This window comes from Parambassis ranga, chromosome 14, assembly GCF_900634625.1.
Source record: "Parambassis ranga chromosome 14, fParRan2.1, whole genome shotgun sequence".
In the NCBI taxonomy this organism is placed as follows: Eukaryota; Metazoa; Chordata; class Actinopteri; family Ambassidae; genus Parambassis; species Parambassis ranga.
Genome location: NC_041034.1, coordinates 19450978 through 19474105, shown reverse-complemented (window position 1 = coordinate 19474105; position 23128 = coordinate 19450978). Strand labels below are relative to the sequence as shown.

General features: G+C 41.4%; 2 protein-coding genes across 2 annotated transcripts; both read right to left on the bottom strand.

The window, feature by feature from the left end:
- Positions 1-3565: 3565 nt before the first annotated feature.
- On the bottom strand, positions 3566-5196 carry LOC114446585 (cilia- and flagella-associated protein 58-like). Its single transcript, XM_028422239.1, has 4 exons — positions 5035-5196; positions 4201-4320; positions 3773-3897; positions 3566-3689 (listed from the first exon to the last, which is right to left on the bottom strand). The coding sequence occupies exons 1-4, from the start codon at positions 5155-5157 to the stop codon at positions 3566-3568; spliced, it is 492 nt and encodes a 163-aa protein (XP_028278040.1). The 5' UTR covers positions 5158-5196.
- cfap58 (cilia and flagella associated protein 58) lies at positions 5170-11802 on the bottom strand. The gene is made up of 14 exons (XM_028421671.1): positions 11733-11802; positions 11101-11367; positions 10870-11018; positions 10643-10793; positions 10207-10401; positions 9258-9395; positions 8059-8218; positions 7740-7822; positions 7415-7606; positions 7167-7328; positions 6903-7049; positions 5998-6138; positions 5697-5920; positions 5170-5372 (listed from the first exon to the last, which is right to left on the bottom strand). The coding sequence occupies exons 1-14, from the start codon at positions 11736-11738 to the stop codon at positions 5222-5224; spliced, it is 2166 nt and encodes a 721-aa protein (XP_028277472.1). The 5' UTR covers positions 11739-11802; the 3' UTR covers positions 5170-5221.
- Between the last annotated feature and the right edge of the window lie 11326 nt (positions 11803-23128).

Below are 23128 nucleotides of genomic sequence, written 5' to 3'. Positions count from 1 at the left end.
GGGCAGGCATCTGTTATGGACGAAGAACACAGGTGCATTTTATTGATGGCATTTTGAATGCACAGAGATACCGTGATGAGATCCTGAGGCCCATTGTTGTGCCATACATCCATGAACATCACCTCATGTTTCAGCAAGATAATGCACGGCCCCATGTTGCAAGGATCTGTACACAATTCTTGGAAGCTGAAAATGTCCCAGTTCTTGCATGGCCAGCATACTCACCGGACATGTCACCCATTGAACATGTTTGGGATGTGCTTGACCGGCGTATACGACAGCGTGCACCAGTTCCCACTAATATCCAGCAACTTCGCACAGCCATTGAAGAGGAGTGGACCAACATTCCACAGGCCACAATAGACAATCTGATAAACTCTACTTGAAGAAGATGTGTTGCACTGCATGAGGCAAATGGTGGTCACACCAGATACTGACTGGTTCTGAGTCCCCAGACCGCCAATAAAGCAGAAACAAAATGCACATTTCAGGGTGGCCTTTTATTGTGGGCAGTTTGAGGTACACCTGTGCACTAATCATGATGTCAGATCAGCATCTTGATGTGGCACACCTGTGAGGTGGGATGGATTATCTCAGCAAAGCAGAAGTGCTCACTATCACACATTTAGACAGATTTGTGAACAATGTTTGAGAGGAATGGTAATATTGTGTATCTGGAATGAAGTTTAGATCTTCAAGTCCATCTCATGAAACATGGGAGCAAAAACAAAAGTGTTGCGTTTATATTTTTGTTGAGTGTATGTGCAGATTTGACAGATTAAACTTAAACCACAGAAATAGGTAAACATGTTAGGTGAACCCACAATAAATGTGATGTTTTTGTCATGGGTATGTAACTGAAACATTATCATTGGGGAGGGGAAAAAAGAAATATAAATAGATGGATAATTTTAGAAATTGGCGAGCAGACACAGCAAGACAAACAGAGGAGCTGATGCAGTGACGTCAGTGCAGAGGAGGCACTTACACATGTTATAAAAAAAAACGTGCACACAAATTTTGTCAGCTGAGAAATGCCAATTTGATGAGTTTCTCTGAGCACAACAGGCCACTGTGTGGTCTGTACGGAGAAAAAACACAAAGAAAAGAGGATGTATCTAGTCAGAGGCCCCCTATTACTACAACCACACAGGCCAGAACTGCACAGGCACCCGTTGCCATGGTTATACCGTAACTACACTGGCAAAAGGAATTACTCCAGAAACAACGGAGAGGAATAAAAGGAGAGATGTCTCACTGTGTGGCCGTTTTCCACCACAGACTAGAAACACATAAGCTCTATGTGTGATCGCGTTTTAGCAAAGCATACACACGTTAAGTAAAATATGTAGAATGTGGCACATTTACCCAACATGTGCACTTTATCACTGTTCAATTGGTGGTAATTGATATTACTATACTATCCACTGTGTGCCTTTATACAACACATCTAACAGGGTGAAAAGTGTGCTGGTGTGGGAGAAACAGGGGCAACAGTTGCTGGGGGTTATGCAACTGTGGCAGTGTGTGACAGTTTGAATGACAATAAAACAACAGCATAGATTATATTTTATATCTGGTTTAATGTGGCAAAACAACACATGCTTATTTACAAGAAGAATTGCAGTCTGTGTTTTGCTGACATCTACTGGTGATTATTGGAACACCGTGGCCAACGGTGCTACATAATATCTGATTTTACACAGATCAGCCATAACATTCTGAGGATGGTGAAGTGCATTTGCCTCTGTCTGTTGAAAATGATCTTTTCAGTATTATTGCAGTAAGTAAACGATTGAATGCTTGGACTACTCTTAGTAGTAGTGTGTGATGAAATGAGGAGACAGTGGCAGCAAACAGACCTGTGCTAGTCTCCAACACACAGGCTGGAAACGCTTTATTTGCATCTGTGTAAACAAGACATCAGATTAGACCAGTACAGTTTCAGCATTGACCTTTGAAGACAATAACTACTTTTCCTGCAGAATGATCTTTTATAATGTCCCCCTGGCTGTTAATGAAACTAAGTCATTAAGGAATTTCAGTGCTGTTTAAAATAACCTCTTTAAATCTCTACACAACCAATTACAAAAGCTCCTGAGATAGAAGTGACAACAGTCATAACTGTCCCTTAGCAGATAATTTAGTAGAGACTGAAATCAGCTTCTGATTGGCCAAATATAAATATAATAATATTTGCAGTGGGGTTGTATTTCTAATACTCTGCATTGTTGGTGTGAGGTGAAGTCAAACCATGTTTGTTGTTTGAACTACAGTGAGGTCAATAAGTATGTAACACTGTGAGAGACAGAATCTAAAAATAAAAATCTGGAAATCACATTGTATGATTTTCTTTAACAATTTGTGAATTGCTGTGTCAAATAAGTATTTGATCACTTGCTGATCAGCCAGATTTCTGACCCTCAACGACCTGTTATTGTGCTTTTAAATAGTCCAGCTACACTCTGCTCATGATGCTAATTTAGTAGCACCTGTTTGAGGTCGTTAGCCGTCATAAAGACATCTGTGCACCCCACACTCAGCCAAAGTCTTAGTAGCAACATGGGCAAAACCAAAGAGCTGTCAAAGACACACGAGACAAAATTGTAGACTTTCACAAAGCTGGAAAGGGCTACGGGGCGCTTACCGAACAGCTTGGTGAAAAAGAACAACTGTTGGAGCAATTGTCAGAAAATGGAAAAAGCTAAACATGACTGTCAATGTCGCTCGGACTGGGGCCCCACGGAAGATCTCTCCTCGTGGGGTATCAATGAGAATGGTGAAGAATCAGCCAAGAACTACATGGGAGGAGCTGGTCAATGCCGTGAAGAGAGCTGGGAGCACCGATTCCAAGGCTACTATCATTAATACACTAAGACGCCATGGTTTGAAATCATCATTTGAAAGCATCATGCTCTGGGGGTGTTTTCCTGCACATGGGACAGGGCGACTGCACTGTATTAAGGAGAGGATGAACGGGGCCATGTATTGCTAGAATTTGGGGAACAACCTCCTTCCCTCAGTCAGAGTGGAGTGGGTCGAGGCTGGGTCTTCCAACATGACAATGACCCAAAGCACACAGCCAGGAAAACCAAGGAGTGGCTCTGTAAGAAGCATATCAAGGTTCTGGAGTGGCCTAGCCAGTCTCCAGACCTAAATCCAATAGAAAATATTTGGAGGGAGCTAAAACTCCGTGTTGCTCAGCGACAGCCCAGACACCTGACTGATCTAGAGATGATCTGTGTGGAGGAGTGGACCAAAATCCCTTCTGCAATGTGTGCAAACCTGGTGAAGAACTACGGGAACGGTTTGACCTCTGTAATTGTTAACAAAGGTTTTTCTACCAAATATTAAAATGTTTTGACTCAAGTGATCAAATACTTATTTGACACAGCAATTCGCAAATAAATTGTTAAAAAGATTTTTATTTTTAGATTCTCTCTCACACAGTGGAAAAGCACCTATGCTGAAAATTCTAGACCCCTCCGTGATTTCTAAGTAACTTGCAAAATCACAGGGTGATCAAATACGTATTGACCTCACTGTATGTGAATAGTGAATTGTCTTATAATGGCCACTGTCTTCTCACAGAGTTCTCCATCCTGAAGCCTCCTCCCATGAATTGGTGTTTGTTGTTGAGGGGTGGCAGGGTTTCTCTCTGCTCCACCTTGTTCTCGGTGCTCTGCTCACTAAGAGGTGCACACAGAGCTGGCGTGAACCGAACGATCACATCGATAACAGACAGTTACTCCTTTGTAAAGATCGACCTCACCTGAGCAGCTTTTTCTGATGGAGATACTTCTTCTTGATATTTGAGAGCTCGCTGGACAGTCTGTCATTCTCACTTCTGTATTCAATAATGTTGGAGTCGAGCACCCTCGCCTGTGCTATCAGCACCTGTGGAGTGAGAAGGAAGAAGCCAGAAGTCAGAAAACACAAGAGAAGCAAATTTCAGCCACAATCAGGTCCTGGATATTCTATTAAAGCACTGGTCTTTATATCAAACTATGTCTGACTACAAACTAATAAAACATATCTGCTGTGTTTCTTGTTCTATGACTCAAAACACTAAGATAATCAGACAAAACTTGGATGAAATAAACAGGACATGGAGTAGAACATAATCAAGTCTAAGACGATAACAAACAGAGGAGATCATTCTGTGAGAAGAGGCTGAGAGGCAGGATAGTAACGGAGGACCTTGAGCTTCTTGGTTCTGTCTCTGAGGGTCCACTGACACTGCTGCAGCTGCTCGGCTGCCTCTGGACCTGGCTGCCGGGCCAAAACGTGCTTCAACTCTATATACAGCTTCTCCTTTTCCTGTAAGGGAAGGGGTTCTTTAGGGAAAAGGTTGACAAAGAACATAAAGAATGTGTTTCTTCTGTCTAATCTAAATCATTTGTCACAATTAATGGCATGATTGACATTAGTTAACTTAATTGCAACAGTTTTTAATCAGCTATAAATCTACCTTCATGTGTACTTTTCATATTTTAAGGACTCCAGGAGTGAACAAATATGCTTAATGCAAATGTATTATTGCAATAACTCAAAACAATCACAATGCTTTCCACAGTATTCTCCAAACTCTCCTCTCTTCATGAGCTTCAGCCATGTCTTCCTAAACTTATCTTCTTTCACAGCACAGACCCCAAGAGTCTTTTAAAATAATAATCTGGGTAGAAGGAGCAAACCTTCAGTGTCAGAGGAGCAACAAAAACATAATGTGCACTAGCTGAGCAGTCTGTATTGATTGACAGCTATGTGTGAGGGAGTGAGTGAGAGAGAGAAAAAAACAAAGACACAGTGAGTGGGAAACACTGATTTCTGTTTATGGCTCACCATGCACATCACTGCTGCTTTAAGTCCTAATATAATTAAAACAAGGGAGTTACAATATAATAGTCGTGTGAGTAGTAATTGTAGTGATTAATAGTAATTGACTCACTTTTGGAACCAGCCACTAGAGGCTGCGGCGTGAACTGCAATGTTTAACACTACGACTGCTGTTGGTCACTTTTATACAGTGTCTACCTGTAAAAGTAGTTCTTGCTCCGCCAGCTCCTCTGTCTTGTTGATCAGACGCTTCTGTAAAGACTGAATCTTCAAGATGAGCTGGTACTTGCCTGGGTCACTGCCCTGCAGAGGGGAAGTCATTTACACAGAAACATCACAAACTGACCCTTCTTCACTTTGAATATTAAGCTTTACATTTTCTTTCTTATATTCTTCCACACAGACACTCCTGGATAAATTCCTTCACCTCCAGTTGCCTCCATCTGTGAATATTTATGGGCTTTAGCTGTTCCTCCAGGGTACTGTTCCTCGCTCGCTCTTTTTGCAGCTGCTGCTGCAAGTGGAACAGCTCCTGCCTGCCGCACATTGACATGATTTTAAGAATTAGCAGACTAAATATTGCCCATAGATTCCACCAGGAAACCAGACACTAGATGAAAATACTGGTAAAGTTATTCATACTCCACTGTCCCAATCCACAGGTGCTGTTAAGGTTTCCCTTCTATTTTTATGTATATATTTGTTTGTAATTTTTGCTTTGCCTATATAAAAAAAGCCCTTACGTTAATAAGAATGTAAATTGATATTTGCTCTATAAAAGTATTTGAACAAAATATAATTGATAGACCAGTATTAAAATAAAGGCTTTCTTTGGTAACCGGCTTGGCGGTGTGTGTTACCTTAGGTCCTCGATGTTGGGCAGATTCTTGTCCAGGACGCTCTTCTTGCGTCGGAGGTTCTTTATCTCCAGCTTGAGCAGGCGGATGTCCTCCATCCTCTGCTTGTAGTGGAAGTCCCCTTTGCTCAGAATGGAATGCTGGATCCTGATCTTCTCGTACAGCAGCGCACGCTCATCGTTGCGTTGAAGCAGCTGTTTGCCCAGGTTATCCCGCTCTCTGCTCACCTTGAGAGATCAAGTGATCAGACACTATTGTCTGTCATTAACGTTCTCCTTCTGTCTACCTCAATCCCCTCATTTACCTGTTCCAGTTGTTTCTTCTGCTGGACCTGCTCAGTGTCAGCATCGGCTATTATTTTCTGCAGTTTATGCTGTTCTGTTCTCTGACTCTCAACACACTGCTTTGTTTCTTCCAGCTGCAGGTTAAGTGCCTGGAGTTCCCCCTATAGTAAGTCAGAAAGTCGGACATGAATAAAAAAATCAAATGTACATTTAAAGATTCAAACAAACCTAAACGTTTTGATCAAGAGCAGGCAGCATAGACCATTTTGATTAAAGTGAGCATGCAAAGTATGGATTGTCCTGGCTGTCAGGGCCAACTCATAGAATGACTGGGACCTAGTCAGAATGACTAGGACCTAGTCATTCTATGAGTACTAGGTATTGTTACACATGTGCTACAATATTGCACTGCCGAACAAATTAGCAGTTTTTAAAATGGCCTCCTCATTTCTACATTTGCTGCGATTGCCCCCACAGTGGGGATGCATGGGTATACAAACGGTGGTGGAGGCAGCCACCTTGTAGTAGTTTATACAGGAAACACAATTATGCAACCTATTCAAAGTGGCCTCATTGAGCTGGGTGAGACACAAAAATGATCCGGAATATCTCTGGTATGTGCACTCATTCCTCTGATCTCAAGGCATCTCTGAGGATAAGTGGGAATGATGATGTTCAATATACAGACTTCATCCCACCTCCAACTTACAGGGTTTAGATGTGCTTCTAACATCTTGGAATATTGGTGTATATCGTATAAATATATTTTTACAAAATTGTAAAAAAAGTCAAAAAGTACTACCTTAGATCAAACAAATGTAATGTTTTGATCTATCAGGAAAAGAAAAGGCAACCCATCAACACAAAATGATAACAAGGTAAGAGCCACACCCACACTATACTCTCCTCAAGCTAATCTCCGTACCTTTAGTGTCTCATTGTCTTTCTCTAAACGCTTGTACTCCTGCTGATCTTTGGCCAGGGCCAGCTCCTTCCCAGTTATCTCATCTCCGAGTCGAGTGACCTGATTGGTCATGGTCTTCATCTTTCTCCTTATCTCAGCTATCTCTTCCTGAGGCAGGCACAGAGACAAACAGAGACCCTTGCAGCATGACACTTTAGGATGCACGTCCCAGAAACCATGTTTTACTGGTGTTCATGTGTTGTGACGAGCATACGTCAGTCTTACCTGAGCCTCAATGAGGTTTTTGCTGTAGAGGTTCCTCTCAGTCACGACAGACTCAAGCAGGTTTTCTTGCTGTTTGAGCTTGCACTCTGCCTCAGTGACCTTCTTTTTCCAATCAAATATCTCCATCTCTCTGACTTCAACATCATTTATCCTCTGTTGGACCTACAGAAGGATACAAAGTTTCCCTTAGTCAAGCCAAGGCTGATAAAAATTCTGCCATCATAATTTGTTTCCCTGCTTCAGCCTGCCTTCTGCATGAGGCTGCTGGTTTCGTTGATGTATCGGTCGCGTTCTTTTTCCAGCTGCTGGATGATCTTGCGCTGTTTCTGGGCTTCCTGACGGTACCCGCTGATTTCATGCTCCAACGTCTTCTTGTCCTGCTCAAGAAGCTTGACAATGTCCTGCTGCTTCTCAGTCGATCGCACAGCTTTGATCAGGTTCTGTTAATGGAGAGGCACACACAAGTGCAGGCCAAATGTGAAAGAAATTAAAATACAGTCAAGTGTTCAGTTTCATATATCACAAAGGCTGTAGTTAGCATTCTGAGGACAAAACCCAAACTAAACCTGATACCTTATTTAAGATGTCTCTCTCTCTGATCAGCTCGTCTATGGATTTCTTGTCAACCTCCACTTGTTTTTGGGACGATTCAAGATCTGCAGACAGAAATATGGAGACATTGGATTGATGGTTAAAGACAATTATGTTTGTGATTTCTAAATGTAATCGTTCTGTTCTGTAAGCATACCACAGGCCGTTTTAGGCTGCATCGCATGTGCTTGTCATTGTGTGTGTGTGTGCATGCGAAGACTTCTCAACTGAAATTCCATTATTTCATACAATTCAATAATACAGTGCTTCCCAACCTTTTTTGAGCCACGCCCTCCCTCACCTTTCTCCAGACCAGCAATCTGAGCTTTAAGAGTCTCCTTCTGCACGTCCACGTCAGCTTTCTGTTCTTCCATCTGGTGGAACTTCTTCTGGATGACTTCTCTCACCTTTGTTTGTTTAGCAACCTCCTGACGCATCTGGCTCACCTCCTCCTCTCTCATCTGACCAGGCAGGTAAGAGTTGTAAAGGGTTTTTGAAAAGGGGAGGTGGATAGATGGTTACACTGCTCAAAAAAATACAGGGAACACTTAAAGAACACTAACTCCAAGTCAGTCACACTTCTGTGAAATCAGCCTGTCCAGTTAGAAGCAACACTGATTGTGAATCAGTTTCAGCTGCTGTTGTGCAAATGGAACAGACAACAGGTGGAAATGAGAGGCAGTTATCAAGACAGCCCTATAAAGGAGAGGTTCTGCAGGAGCTGGCCACAGACCAGTTCTCTGTTCCCATCCTTTCTGCCTGATTTCAGGACCGCTACCTCCTCCTTTGTGCAAGGAGGAGCAGGAGGAGCACTGCCAGAGCCCTGCAACATGACCTCCAGCAGGCCACTAATATGCATGTTGCTGCTCAGACTGTCACAAACAGACTCCATGAGGGTGGTATGAGGGCCCGACGTCCACAAGCGGGGCTTGTTCTTACAGCCCAACACCGTGCAGGGTGATTGGCAGATTCAACATTGGCACCCTGTGCTCCTTATGAATGAGAGCAGGTTCACACTGAGCACATGTATCAGACGTGACAGAGTCTGGAGACACCGTGGAGAACGTTCTGTCACACAGGCACATGGAGGCCACACACACTACTGAGTCTCATTCTGACTTGTCTGGAGGAATTTCCCCTCACGTTGGATCAGCCTGTGATGTGATTTTCCACTTTTATTTTGAGTATGGTTCCAAATCCAGACCTCCATGGGTTAATAATTGTGATTTACATTGATCATTTTTATGTTATTTTGTTCTCTACATATTCCACAATGTAATGAATGAAGATTTTCAACTTTCATTCATTGAGATCTAGGATGGGTTATTTTAGTTTAGAGCAGTGTAGACCTAAGTGAAATAGTGTTTCCTTGTGGTTGCATAGAAACCACAATAGGCAAACAGACATTCAGAACAACATACACATATCTATATTTTGAATTTACTTCAGAGGCAGAGTTGTGTCTCTGCTTGCTGGTTGTATATTGGTGGACCTTTATACCTTAAGCATGTTTGCAGTCTGTTGATTTTCCAAGGAGAGATGATCTTTGGTTGATGAGAGCTGCTCGCACTCCTGCTGCAGTTTAGCATTCTTTGTCTGCACCTGCTCCAGATCCTTGATGTAGCGCTCATTCAAAACCTATCACAGGTAGAGAAGGAATTATGTTTCTTACCTCGTGCAGTACAACATCAAACAAAGAATGTTATGATAAAAGATACACAAACAGTACTACAAATCATGACCCCTCTTTAAAACTCTCTTACTGTAAATGTTTAAATATAAACATGCATATTTAAGTCAACGTGTCTGTATCCTGTAGGTTACAACAGTGTTTCCCAACCGGTGTGCCACGCACATTAGAGACCGTCAGGTAATTATCCAGTTTCACTTTTGGATAATTTATCTTTGTTCGTCTATGCCAGCAACGTAACGTGACAGGCAGGAACATTTTTAAATGTAAAATTTGTGCCATATAGCGTAATAAAGGTTGGGAAACACCGGGTTACAAGATGCTCAACATATATTCACATTCCATTCACCGCATAACTGCGTCGCTACATTTACACTTTAATCATGCATAAAAGTATAGTGTTTTGACCTGAAGGACCCCTGAGCTGCCCCAAAGTGCCTGAGTCAACTGTTATTTAACAATAGTTACTTCACTAAAATTAATATTAGCTTAAGCACAAGAAGATGGATTAAATTAATCGGCATAATAATAAAAATAAAAACAAAACACATGATGATGAGTTATCTAATGTCCTGTTTATTCATTATTATGGCATTATCGTGTTATTTTATATAACTGCAAACATTTTATCACATAAGTCAACATAGGCTCATTGCCATTATTGTACATAGACCATAACACCTAATGTATCCTAAAATATTATAATGTTTGTTTGTTTTTTTTAAATTGATCCACAATAAAGAATATGCATGTGTTTACCTTGAGCTCCTTTAGCTGCTGCTCCAGCCTCTGTTGCTCCTCTTTGGCCTTTTGGCCCTGCAGATTGAGAGCCTTGATGTCACCCATCTTGGCCTCCATGTCAGTGTGCAGCTGCTTTACTTCTTTGTCTAGCTTTTCCTTCAGCCTCATCTCCCGGGAAATCTCATTTTGTTGTACCTGAAGTTCCTGCTGGAGCTGGGTTTACACACACACAGACACACACACACACACAGACACACACACAGACACACACACAGACACAGGAGCAGCAGGTTGGTGTCAAACTGGATGTAAATCAGGAACCAAATGCAGTTATAATCACCATAGGAATTGTATCATAAAACAGTTTTTTGCTGCTAAGTACAAAGTTTAAGTCATGAATACTACTGTGTATAGTTTAACTGTGCAATTGGGGGGTTCTGTCCATTTGCCGAACCTGTGAAATATTCTCCAAGGCTTTCTCTCTCTCCGCCTCTATCTCTTGCTGGGTTGCAGTGGCCTTATTCAGCTTGTCTCTCAGACCCTCCACTGTTGTCAGCAGCTGATCCCGCTCTGTAGCCAACTCTTCATTCATTTTAAGCAGCTCGCTGAAAAAAGAAAGACATTACAGTTGGCTTCATCAACTTACACCCACAGTAGGTACATAGCAAATAACTGACTCACCTCTGTTCTTGGCTCACAGACAAGCCAGCCTGTTGTTCAGTCATTTTTGTGAGGTTGGAAATTTCTTCATTTAAATTCCTGATGGTCTCTTTGTTCCTCTTCTCCCTATCATGAGCAGCATCAACCATTTTCCAAGCTTTATCCAACTCCTGCAGTGGAAGCAGATGAAAAATAAACACACAAGATCAAAGAAGAGCTACGTGGGGCTGCTGTGGATTCTTTCATTCTTACCCTCTTTATTGAGGTTATTGTTGCTTCATCCTCTTGGGACAGTTTCAGTGCAGCTGCCACTTTAGTAGAGGTGGACACAATCTCTGCATTAAGCTCCCTGCACTTAGACATCAGCCTCTTCTCATTGTCTTGTGACTTCTTCAGGGCATTGATGAGTTTTTCATACTCCAACCGGATCGTGTCCATACTCTGGTCCCCAATGAGCTCACTGAGGACCGTTTGGAACTCCTCCAAAGACACGAACGCATCTCCTGATGGTCCTGCCCCCTGAAATACAACAGAGACAGGAACAGAAAACTAGTTCAAATGATAACTAATAAATACTCAATGTTATGTCTCAAATAAATAGGAAGAAGATATAAACGCATATCTGAGGAGGAGATATCATTTGTAAAGTTCAGACCACAATACGTGAGTAACCTATATGACCAGACGCGTGATAAAGTTCTAACTGTATCCCTATCACATACACAGTATGCTTCAACAGAACGGCTAAATTACGACTAGCAAACATGCTAACGACTGACTTTTCACGCAACGTCACGATTATTTAATCAATTCAGCTGTATGTAACCTGTATAAAAGTATATAGTGTAACGTTGACCTGAAAAGCCTTCTGAAATCCAACTCACCTCCATTTTAAACAACTTTTAAAGTACCAGTTTCTTCCAGCGGTCACAGGTAGGACCCCATCGACTGTAATATCAGCTGTGCTGTTTAGGTTGGTTGCGAAGCAACCTCTGATCTCGCGAGAGGTTTGCGGGGAAACGGTGCACAGGTCCACAACGAGAAGCAGCACAGAAAGGACAGCACTGACTGAGAAATAAATGGAACATAAAACTAAATATCTTTTAACTGTTACGAAGCTATATCTGACTAGCTTCAGCAAAGGCTCCTGTAGCTTTGAGTTTGCTGTTTGATGTAATTGCATACAGAGCCGTCGCAACACGGTGGGCAAACCAGGCAATTGCCTAGGGCCCCGAGCATGAGAGGGGCCCCAAGACGGACGGTCAGTTAGCCCCACCATTCATCGGCAGCTGTTTTGGCGCATTGACACATTCAGACTCCCCCCTCGCCCCCACGGGGCCCTGTGACAGCTGCTGGAAGCAGAGAGGAGCGGCTCGTTCAAAATAAAGGAGGAAGCACACACTCTGCAGGCTGCGAGGAAAGACGGCAAAAGAAAGGAAGAAGAAGAAAGAAGAGGCGAAACGGGAGAGAGGTAAGAGTCTGTAACACAGCTGAGCCTCATCTTACTCCACCAGTGTTTGTCTTTTTTCACATTGTATCACAGAACACTTTAGAGACGCAGGCTTCACGTCACTACAGCCTCCTTCATGCTGCAGCCTGAATGTTCACTGTGAGTCGCTCTGCGTACAAACGTCTGCTAAATGAGTTACAAACGTCAATATAATGACGTGATATAAAACGTAAATGTATATAAAAACGTAAATGACGCTGTAAAGTAGCTTGTTAGCTCATGCAGCAACAGTGTGTAGCTGCTATGCTAATGATACTTTAGCTTGTTTAGCATTAAGCTAAGTGCTGCTGTTACAACGTACTGTTACAGTTAATGACCTCTAAACCACAGCAGGAAAAACTAATGTATGTATTTAGTCTGTTTAGTGTTTATTAATGCTCAGGTGTTTCTCTGTAAATGACAAGCTAGTGAATTATTGTCATATAGTTGTTATTTTATGGCTTTTTTAAATGTTTTTCATCAGGTGCTGTGCTTAAACACCTGTCTGTGTCTCCTCATGAAGATGCCACAACCTCCACAGATGAAGGTCTGTGCATTATAAATAATCTGGATTATTTACAGTGTTAATTATCAGGCTGATCATTATGGTCTTATACCACACAGGTCATGTGGAGCCCTGTGAGGAAACTCCAGAGGACGTCCCAGCAGCAGTCCAACACCTGAGAGCCTCCACTCCTTCCTCTGCTCCTCCAGCACCTGACCTGGTAACACTGAATGATCCTGCACTGTGGACAAACTTAATAACAATACTAGTCATATCTTGTGTTGTCAGTGGTGGAGGAAGTACTGATGTTTAGTACTTAAGTGAAAGTACAATTGCCCAGCCAAATATATACTCAAGTAAAAGTAGATGTGCTACATCAATGATCCTACTTAACCAAAGTCTTAAGTACTTACTTTTAATTTCCAAGAGTTTAAATCGAGGCAACTGGACTCAAGGATTGTTTTTTTCTTGGGATACATAAAAAATACATGAAAAATTACCTAAGTACAGTAACAAAGTACAAATACTTAGTTACTTTCCACCACTGTGGACAGTCTTCAGAGAGTACATATTTCTATGACGTATTTTGATTGTGTTTTTTATGTTTCCTTAAGATAATATTTTCATATGTGTGTTCACACATTATTTATAAATAAAAAGGTTGCTTATATGATCATCACCGTACATGTCTTTGTGTTTGGGGCGGCATTTCTATAGAATCTTGTAGCCCGTAGGGCCCCAGTGTTACCTTCTTGCCTAGGCCCCCTATAGTGTCAAGCAACGGCTCTGATTGCATAATGTGATCAGCCAGTCAGAAAGTCATTCTCTGCTCAGTGCAGCAGGGGGCAGCAGCAGTTCTGTCCATAACTTTGCATGCGTTTTATGACATAAATGTGGAAATCTGGCCAAAAAAGTTTTACACAATATCATACTGTATGAATGCATATGATCTTTTTTTTGTTTATTGGACACAGGCGTTTAAAATAAAACTTCTCTAAGGGCTGATTGGATACACATGTTATCAAACTCTTTGATGCACAACATGAGACAAAAGTGACCTGATTGATTTTTGCAATGAATGAATGAAATTCATTTAATGTCATTGAGTCATAGAGTTCTTGTCATATGTATTAAAGGTTCATAGGACACTGACTAGTCAGTGCGGCTCTTTTGCTTGGGTTGCTGTTTTATCAAGTTTCATTTTCCTTTGCTTGTTGTTGAAACTGAAACCTGAGTTGCAGTTTTTTTTTATTTTGTCTTAGAAAAATGTAATATGCAAAAAAAAGAAAAACCAAGAAAAACATTCTATTTTTGCATATTGAGTTTTGCTAAGAGGTGACTTGATGCTGAAAAACAACAAGCACCCTGAGGACATGCCAACCAGCCCTTATTCCTTCTCTTTTCCACAGTTTGAATGAGTTTTTTGTGTGTGGTCAAGGACAGGCTGTTGACTCTGTTTGGGCTTTAGTTCAGGCATGCAACACAGGTTCACACAGTATTTCATTTTCCCTGTTGTAATGCCTGGCTGCAACAAGGCCGTGGGTCCACTGCGATGGCAGCATGGAGGTGTGCTTCCTCTTCAGTCTGCTTCACATGGTGCTGAATGCTCTCCTGTGCTGACGTCTGGCTGCTGCAGGCCTGTGAACTGTCCTGCTGCAGCCCAGTCAGTTGTTTTTACTGACTAACTGACTACTGACTCTAATGTATTAAATTAACTGTGAGTCCTGTAGCATTCGCCGACATGTGTTAGCACCTCCATTTTTTCTGCAGCTGTTGATTCAGACTCTGTCAACATTTGTCTTTGAAGACAAATGAAGTGAAAAGCCATGCTATAAATCTCCTCAGCTCAGGAGCTGAGAGGTACAGTACTGAGATCAAAAAACAATATGATTCTTCGATTATTCCAAGTTAATAGAGTCAAAGTATAGAGCGCTGTAGGGGGCTGAGTAATCCATTAATTTCACACTAAAGTACTGACTGTAATCTGTCAAAAGTATATAGACACCCAGTCACCATACATCCATTTTTTCTGCTTTCCTGTCAGCCCATTAAGCATTTGTCAAGTCTGGTGAAGGGTGATGAGGTCAGGTGTCAGGCCAAAACAGGAAGCCAACGAAGTTATCATCTAAATCCTCCTCATATGCTCTAAAGCTCATTTTCACTGGTTTGTTCATGAAATGGCAGAATGCCTTGATTATGGCCAATCAATAATTAATTCAAACAATCATCTAGTAGTATGCAGTGTTAAAATATCCAAACTGTAACCACACAAAAAAAAGAAAACACCAGCAAAGTGGCACATTGCGTCCATTTACTTTTGGTCACCTTGTGTATATGGAGCACGAAATGACTTAAGTATAAATAAATAATATGCATGTCAGCTGAGCGACCCTGACAAATCAGATTTATACACAATGGCTGCATGTAAAATTATGCTAATTATATTTAGTTGCCGTTACATACTGTGGCTAATGCTGTTGCCAGATAAGGCAAATGTTTTTGCATTTCTGCAGCCATATCTTCTGCAGCCATATCCCCTGCAGCGCTGAGGATTGTGGGTAAGAACAGCCAACAGAATGTGACAAACTTTAAGCAGATGTAATAGTACATCCTGCAGTACAAATATACCAGGATGTAGTAGTTCTGTTTCTGGCATACTGTGAAAAAAGGGGATTTATTTTTCATTATTTATATTTAAGTCATCTGCTGTCATCCATAGACTATAAAAACATCACAGATGTAGTAAATACTAATTTATAGATCATGGTGAAGTTAAAATCCACATGTTGTGTGCTTTTATTGCATCTGGGAAGACGACTTCATTTGTACACATCATGAGCAGCCTGAATAAATGTACAGCTGTCATGTGTCAACATTGCACCTCATAAGCATAAATCATAGTGGCCATTCCATATTTTAGTCAGTAGCATACAAAGATCACACGTTACACTAACACTACGTACACGTTTCTCTGTGGCACGTTAAGAGGTATACAGTACTTCTTTGTTGAGGCCCCTGGCGGGGGTTGGGGGCCTGAACGTTAAGATCACCACGCTTCACATAAGTCTCATTTAAAGCCCTTGGTGATGACACGACTGCACAGTCACACAAAGTTTCCCACCACAGAGCTGCTTCTGTGACTGTTTGAAAAAATGTTTTAGGGTGTTTCCATTTAACCAAGACAAAACATTATCTGAAAAATTTGGACTGGCTTTGATCACAGCAGCATCGTCAGAATATTTTTAATGGTTTTTAATGGTTTTTCCATTTTTCTAACTGCATGCTATAATTCACCAATTGTAATAAAATATGCAATTTATTTTACAATATAGACTAATAATTACATCTACAAATCTCCTGTATATGAGAGGGTGTTTTCCAGGTTAAATGTAAATTAAATACGACACAGAACAAAATGTTCAGTTGGCGAAGTGATCAGTTTGGATTGTAATATGTGTACTTCAATTTGCAACAAAACATTATATAAGCTAAGTATATTTGTACGTGTACCAACATTCTGTACATTATAAGATAATTATTGGTATTTTTAAAACTCTTTAAAGGAGGTTGTGTGTTAATATTGATTCATTATTTTTGAATGAATTTGGGGGCCATATTTTCTTAGATCTATATATATATATCGGGGAGTTCATCTTTATACTGTATGAATTGTCTGTCTGTTGCCACAGCAACAATCCGAACGTCCCGCCCAAAGAAAACTGCAGCGTCCCTCCTCTAATATGTAGCTACTTTTATAAAGATGTTTCCCTTTCGACTTCTGCATGTGTGCTTTTACTGTCATCCACTCCGAAGACTCACTTTTTTCTCTGCGATTCTGTATCTGACCACCACTCCAACAGCCTGTTCTTCCTGCTTTCATATGAAAGATAAGACAAATAATCAGTCACGAAAATGGAAGTTGTATGAAAGGAACAACTCAGCGTTGTAGCACCTTAGGCTGAGCCTAAAGCCTCTGTCCTCTTCACAGAGAATCATTAATCATTAATAAAACTGTCCTTATGGATGTCTGGATGGACTAATGCCACTTTTATCTGAAATTATTATTATTTTTTTTGGAAGTAGAGATTTTATTTCCACAATAAAAGCCTCTGGGAGACATACTAATTATGTCATAAATAAAGGCACTAGCTTCTTTACTGTCTTCAAAAGCAACTTGGATGAATTTTTGCTGAATATGGTTGTGACTCTCCTGTCTTTAAAAGGAAATAGTTTGTTTACCAATGTGTGACAGTTACTGACACGATCCCCTGTTTCCTCAATATGTATATGAAAATGCTCCTTTGGCATTTATTGTGGAAATGTTTGACTTGTGTTGGAGTCGCAACTCAAAATCCCAATAATAAAAAAAATAACAAAAGTACACAAATAAATACACAAATAAAAACACACACAGTCCGAACATGTGGATATACACCCTCTGAAAGAACTGAGCACCTGTTTGAGCAGAAAAACAGCTAAAGTGTGAGTGAGCAGCAGCGTGTGTGGTGTGTGATGTAGCTGAGTTGGCACTTGCTTCTTCTCATCCAATCAGAAACAAGAATCACCCCCATCCCTGCTAAAACATAAACTTTGCTTTGACTGATACCACATAGAGGAGAACTGTAGTCTGTCTTTTAAATGAGTGGAATAGAAAGGATGCAGATACGCACACACAAAAAACGATAGATTTCAAAAAGTGACATTCACAAAAGCAGGCAGAAGCTCAAGTAAGGTCAAACAAAGCCTCTAATATGTAGGAAACAAACTACTTACATGCCATAACAATCCTATCCTCCACACATCTTTTATTTTGGCATGACTTCCTGGATAGGATTCAGAGCCCTCTAAGCTACCTAAAGTAGAAGAACTGGAACAGAGGATTGTGAGACAAGATTTTGCTCCAGTGCAAATGAATGAAGCCGAAGTCAGAGCTGTTAATTTGGAGCAAACTATATGCAGAACCGAAACTCTGAGTGGTAATGGTGCGTGTTACGATCTCCTGTTTCATTCTAAATTCTCATCCTGTGCACACACAGCAGCCTATTTACAAAATAAACGAGAGCGATAAAGGCTAGTCTGTTCTGCTGGCTGATCCTGGTGGTTGTGTGGTCTTCGTGTCCTGTGCTCTGAGGTATACTTGTTACAGTAGGAGTGAGGCGAGTATCTCGGCAGATTGTTGGCGGAGAGGATCTGGTGAGGGTGCTGTAAACAGAGACACGCAGTTTGTGTGTGTGTTTTTTTTTTTAATTTTGTCAGGGTTAAAGGGTTAGGACGGGTAAGGGTAAGGGTGGGGGGGTGCACTGGCTCAGCACAGGGATTAAAAATGCTTACGCTGGAATTACACCATAGGAATAAAAAATGATCATTTTTACTCATTTTTGAATTTTTTTGCACTGGAGTAAAACTTTGACAGTGTGAGTTTGATTTGATCCTAGACATTGACACACACATCTTTAACGGGGAATACTACTTGAAAAGATGCACACACTAAAATTTCTTTCTAATGCAACTTGACTGACCGAGGGCGCAACTACAGAATCTGAAATTTAGGTCTCTTCCCTGTTAATAATCTGCAAAAATCTTTCATAGAGTTATAATTTTGGATTGGGATGTAGCTAGTGCAGCGTTGGTTTTGAAATGAAAGAAGGGGGTGGCAGGTGGGGAGGGATGTATTGCACTGTTGTAACCTTGTCCTCACGGGCTTTCAGAGGAGGGTGGCGTGATCGAGGTCTATGTTGTCCATGCTGGCCAAAATTGCCTTCTGGTCCTCCCGAGGTGGGCGGCGGTACAGCAGGGCAGAAAAGCGAGTGTACGGGTCATGGAGGATGGGCCGTTTCTTCTTCTTGCGGAGGTAGAGAGCTTCTTCTGGCTGGAGTACCTGAGAGGTGTAGGCCTGCTGGGTCTGAGAGGTGGAGACACCTGGGGGGAGGGAGGTCATAGAGGTCATGGTGACAATGTTTATGTGCGCTTGAGCCACTGCTGAATAAGGAGATTGATGTGAGAGTATATTAATAATACAATTGCTGCTACAGCTTAGCATACTGTGTGAGCATATACAGTACAATACACTGCATCTATACTTCAAACTGTATTGCTACAACAATTCTATACCAGATACGGCAAGCTTCATTTCATGTCAACACTGTAATACATTTATGAGTAAATGTGACCTGCAACCAGCCTGTGTATTACAGGATTATATGAATTTTATATTCAGCAGAAATCACTGATGCTTATATGGACACAATGGCAGGGTGCCATCTAGTGGTAAGCTTGGAAATTGCAAGCAACTGAGTCCTGCTCGCTGACTCCCTGAGAATGTCCAAGTAAACAACAGAAACTATGGTGGCCTGTAAGTGCCTAAACCTACAGGTAATGTGACACTCTAATGTACACACACCATCAAAACCCACTATTTATATGGTAAATGTACTTATACAGTCCTTTTTTAATACTCTTCTGTTTCAGAAGAGTCAAATTGTTGGCGTGCAGAACGGAAAGAAAGCAACTATGGCGATGCACTGTCCAATGACGTGTCCAATGCATAATTAAAAAAGCTTCCAGGAGGAATTGTGGTTGGACATCATTTAAACACAAGGTTCCCAAAGTGGGAGTTGAGTTGGGTGATTTCCAGAAATTTAATAATATAAAATATCATTTTTTTATATATTTTTTTAAAATAAATTGTAAAAAGCAGTTTGTTTTAAAATAAACCATGCAAATATTATAATTTAGAATGTTCTGCCCCGAGGTGATTACCACAGATAAGTCACAGCACCACAGTGTTGCCAACTTTCTCGCTAAATCTGGCAACTTTACAAACCCTCTTGGCGATCTTTTTTAGTCAAACGCGACTATAGCGACAAATCTAGCGACTTTTTCTGGTGTTTTGGAGAGTTCTACTAAATTATGTGAAAGGACTTTTTTTTAGCTCTGACTCACATAAACAATATATACAGATCGTGACCTAACATGGAGGATGATCTCTGAGTGTCTGTCTCCATAATTTAACCCAGAATGGACCTGCTCTGCTCCATGCCCAGTGCCCATCCATCACATTAGGTGATCTGATTAGCACAATAAATACAGCAAATAACAGGCCTCTGGATCTCGGGACCCGTCCATTGCAGGTCTCTGCATGCGCAGCATTTTTTGGGTTGCAGGTCTCGGTCACAGTCTGAAAAGGTGCTCTAGGCTATCTTGTGCGTGTTTAAAGTCATTTTTGCCACAACTCAATTTAATCCAAAGCACCAATCTCATTTTTTGGCCTTATGGGAGCTGAGTTGACGGAAATCCATCATAACAACTTTAATCCATGAAAACTGGACAGAATCAGCATTCGCACCTGCTTTCTTCCTGCTCTTGGAGTTATTGTTGTTCATCGTCATCTTCTTGGCCTTTTAATACGTTGGTATCTCAGTGCATCAATCCTCTCAGACCCCGAAAGGGCACTCGGCGCACCTCGACGTTTTCTGAATGAGGAAGGGAGAGAGAGAAAGAGAGGAAAAAACGGGTAACTCCGGGCCAGGCACGGACAGCACGCTGTGATTTTGCACTACGGAGTGCAACAAAGACCCACACAGTCTCAAAACAGCACTGCTCGTGCTAAGCAAGAGGTGCAGCACATCGCCACAGGATCAATGTGAGACACCTAAAGAGCTCCAGCAAAAGGATTCATTTCCAAGGTTTAAAGATTAGTTTTTATGTTGCCATTAACACGTCAATCATCTGGATTTACCATTTCAGAGCAATGTTTAGGATATTTAAAAAAAATCAATGCAGATGGTAAATTTCTTTGCCCTTAAGGGCCTTCTGAGATAGTTCGCTCAAATTGATCCAAACAATCTTCATCCAAAGAAAAGCAAAGTATCACACAACCCCTGAAACCATTACCTCATGATGTAAATCAGTCAAGTTTCTGACAGAATACAACATTTAAAAAGACTTGCACTGTTGGTTTCAGAGGAAAATTCTCCAAACAAATGGAGAATATTTTGACTTTAGAATTGATAACATGTCTGCAGTTTTGGGATGTTTATTGTGAAATTTAATCTCTGAAAATAACAGATGCAAATGCTTCTTCAGTGTGGAGTGTATATGTATATATATATATATTTGTACAGCTGCTCATGACCTCCCTCCCAGTCACGGAGGCGACTCCCACAGATCTCTGCCACAAACACACACTTGGTTCTCTCAAGGCACAGAAAACAATTAGCATTACAGAGAGGGCCATCTTCCCACCGTGGCTGCAGAGAGAAACCGAATGTCGTTAGTAGAGGGGGAGAATCACAGCTGAGCAACAAAGCATCGTCAATATGTGTTCATAGACATGGATACTGTCTACAATGGGCTTCACCATGCTGACAGGGGGAGAGATGGCGGGAGGGGGAAAATGACTACTCGGGAACAGTCACATAATGAAAAATAAGCCAAAGAAAAGCGAAGCACTAGGACAACAAATGTAACAAGAATTTATCCATATAATTGTTTCGTTTTGGAAACGGAAGAGCGATATTTAGCGATGGCATGCATGGCAGTTTGCACATGGAACACGACTTTAAAGGGGAATACATTCAAAAGCACTTCATCAGGCAAGTTGACTCAAACATCAGGGGGTCCTCAGCCCCGTGTGCCCCTCCTCAGCTAAATGTTTGTTCCTTTAGAAGAAAAAGAAGTGCGGACACTTGCTTCACATGGCAGTGAGAACTGTTCTGCAGTCCAAACTTACTTGAATACTTACAGTAGATGGATTGATTCATGAAGACTATTTAGACAAACAGATCATTGGTGGGTAAATCGGGCCAAAAATGGGCATAAAATTCTCTAGCATGAAACATTTGACAGGAGAGGAGACTATACCATACAGAAACAGCAGAGTTAAACACTCACGTTGCTTAAGTGTCAAAGGGATCTTTCAACCATACCAACACACAGTACAGAGCGCAACAAAGACCCATGCTATCCACAACATATGTAGTTGGACTAATGTTAAACTAAAAGTGTAGATAAGGCCTGAAACTTGTACTCATTAAAGTATAGTCCAGGTAGGCCACACACACATCCATTTGTATTTGGGACCAAATACTGTAGTAAAATCTGTCCTATTGATCGTTGTATCTGGCTTAGTGTACATACAGTACAGTTCTCTCATAGTTTATAAGTTGGACTCTTTAGCTGCTTCAAGTCTTGTGGTGGGTGAGCCCAAGTGAGCCTGCCAAGAAGGCTACAACTGAACACTCAACAACACTGGCCAGAAGGAAAATGGAATCAAAACAGACCCCTAGAAGCCAAGATGGCTGGTCACTGGACTACAGGGAGGAAGAGAGAATGTGGTACCATACATGATGTTTGTCATGTGTTATGTGGCTTAAAGCAAAGCCAGGGAACAAAACCATAATCCATCTATCCATTTTCTTCCTGTACCACAAGGGGGGCTGGAACCTATCCCAGCTGTCAATGGGCGAGAGCCAGGGTACACCCTGGACAGGTCACTAGTGCAACACAGGGCAAAAACACTGATCTTCCCACTCAATTGCAGCATACTACATCCTAACTAGGTGTCAAGCAGCATCGATCTGAGTCCGGGTGCTGAGGTTCATTAGGGTGAATCAATAGAGTCTAGAGTCCATAGAGGGCTGAGCTGGCAGAAAATACAACCAACCTGTAGTGCATTGTCAAAACTTTATCACATTGTAGGAAGTTTGCATCATCAATGATTTTACTTGGGGCTACGACATACAGTGGGGCACGTCTGAAGTTAAAGTGGAGAAGGCCTGAAACCTGTTCTCATTCAGGTGGACAAGCACAAATTTGTGTTTTGCACCACATACTGTCCTAAAATGCATGGATTTGAACCAAGTAACTGACTTGGACAAAGTAAAAATAAAACTGGTTTGCGGAGAATTGTGTAAACCTGAGGGGTGTTTATCTGTGGTTAGGTTAAAAAGCTGCATGTACTTTCTGTCAATTAGCAAACAACTCAAGCATGAAGTCATGTTGGTGATACATCTGACCTAATCTATTAGCTAAGAGATGGCATATGCATACCGGTCAGAATGCATAATGTACTTAAAGACTGCAGAACTTAAAATGCATAGCCACTTTGAAAAAAAGGAAAAAAAGGAAAGAACTGAAATGAATTACACGTGTTGGCTGAAGGAAGGAACAAATCAACGAAAGACTCAACGTCTTGTATTCCCCTTTAAAGGACGAGGTGATCAAAAAAGTCCCACCTGCTAACCCCTTTTGTCCCCCTCTTTTGTCTGGGTAATCAATTGGATGAA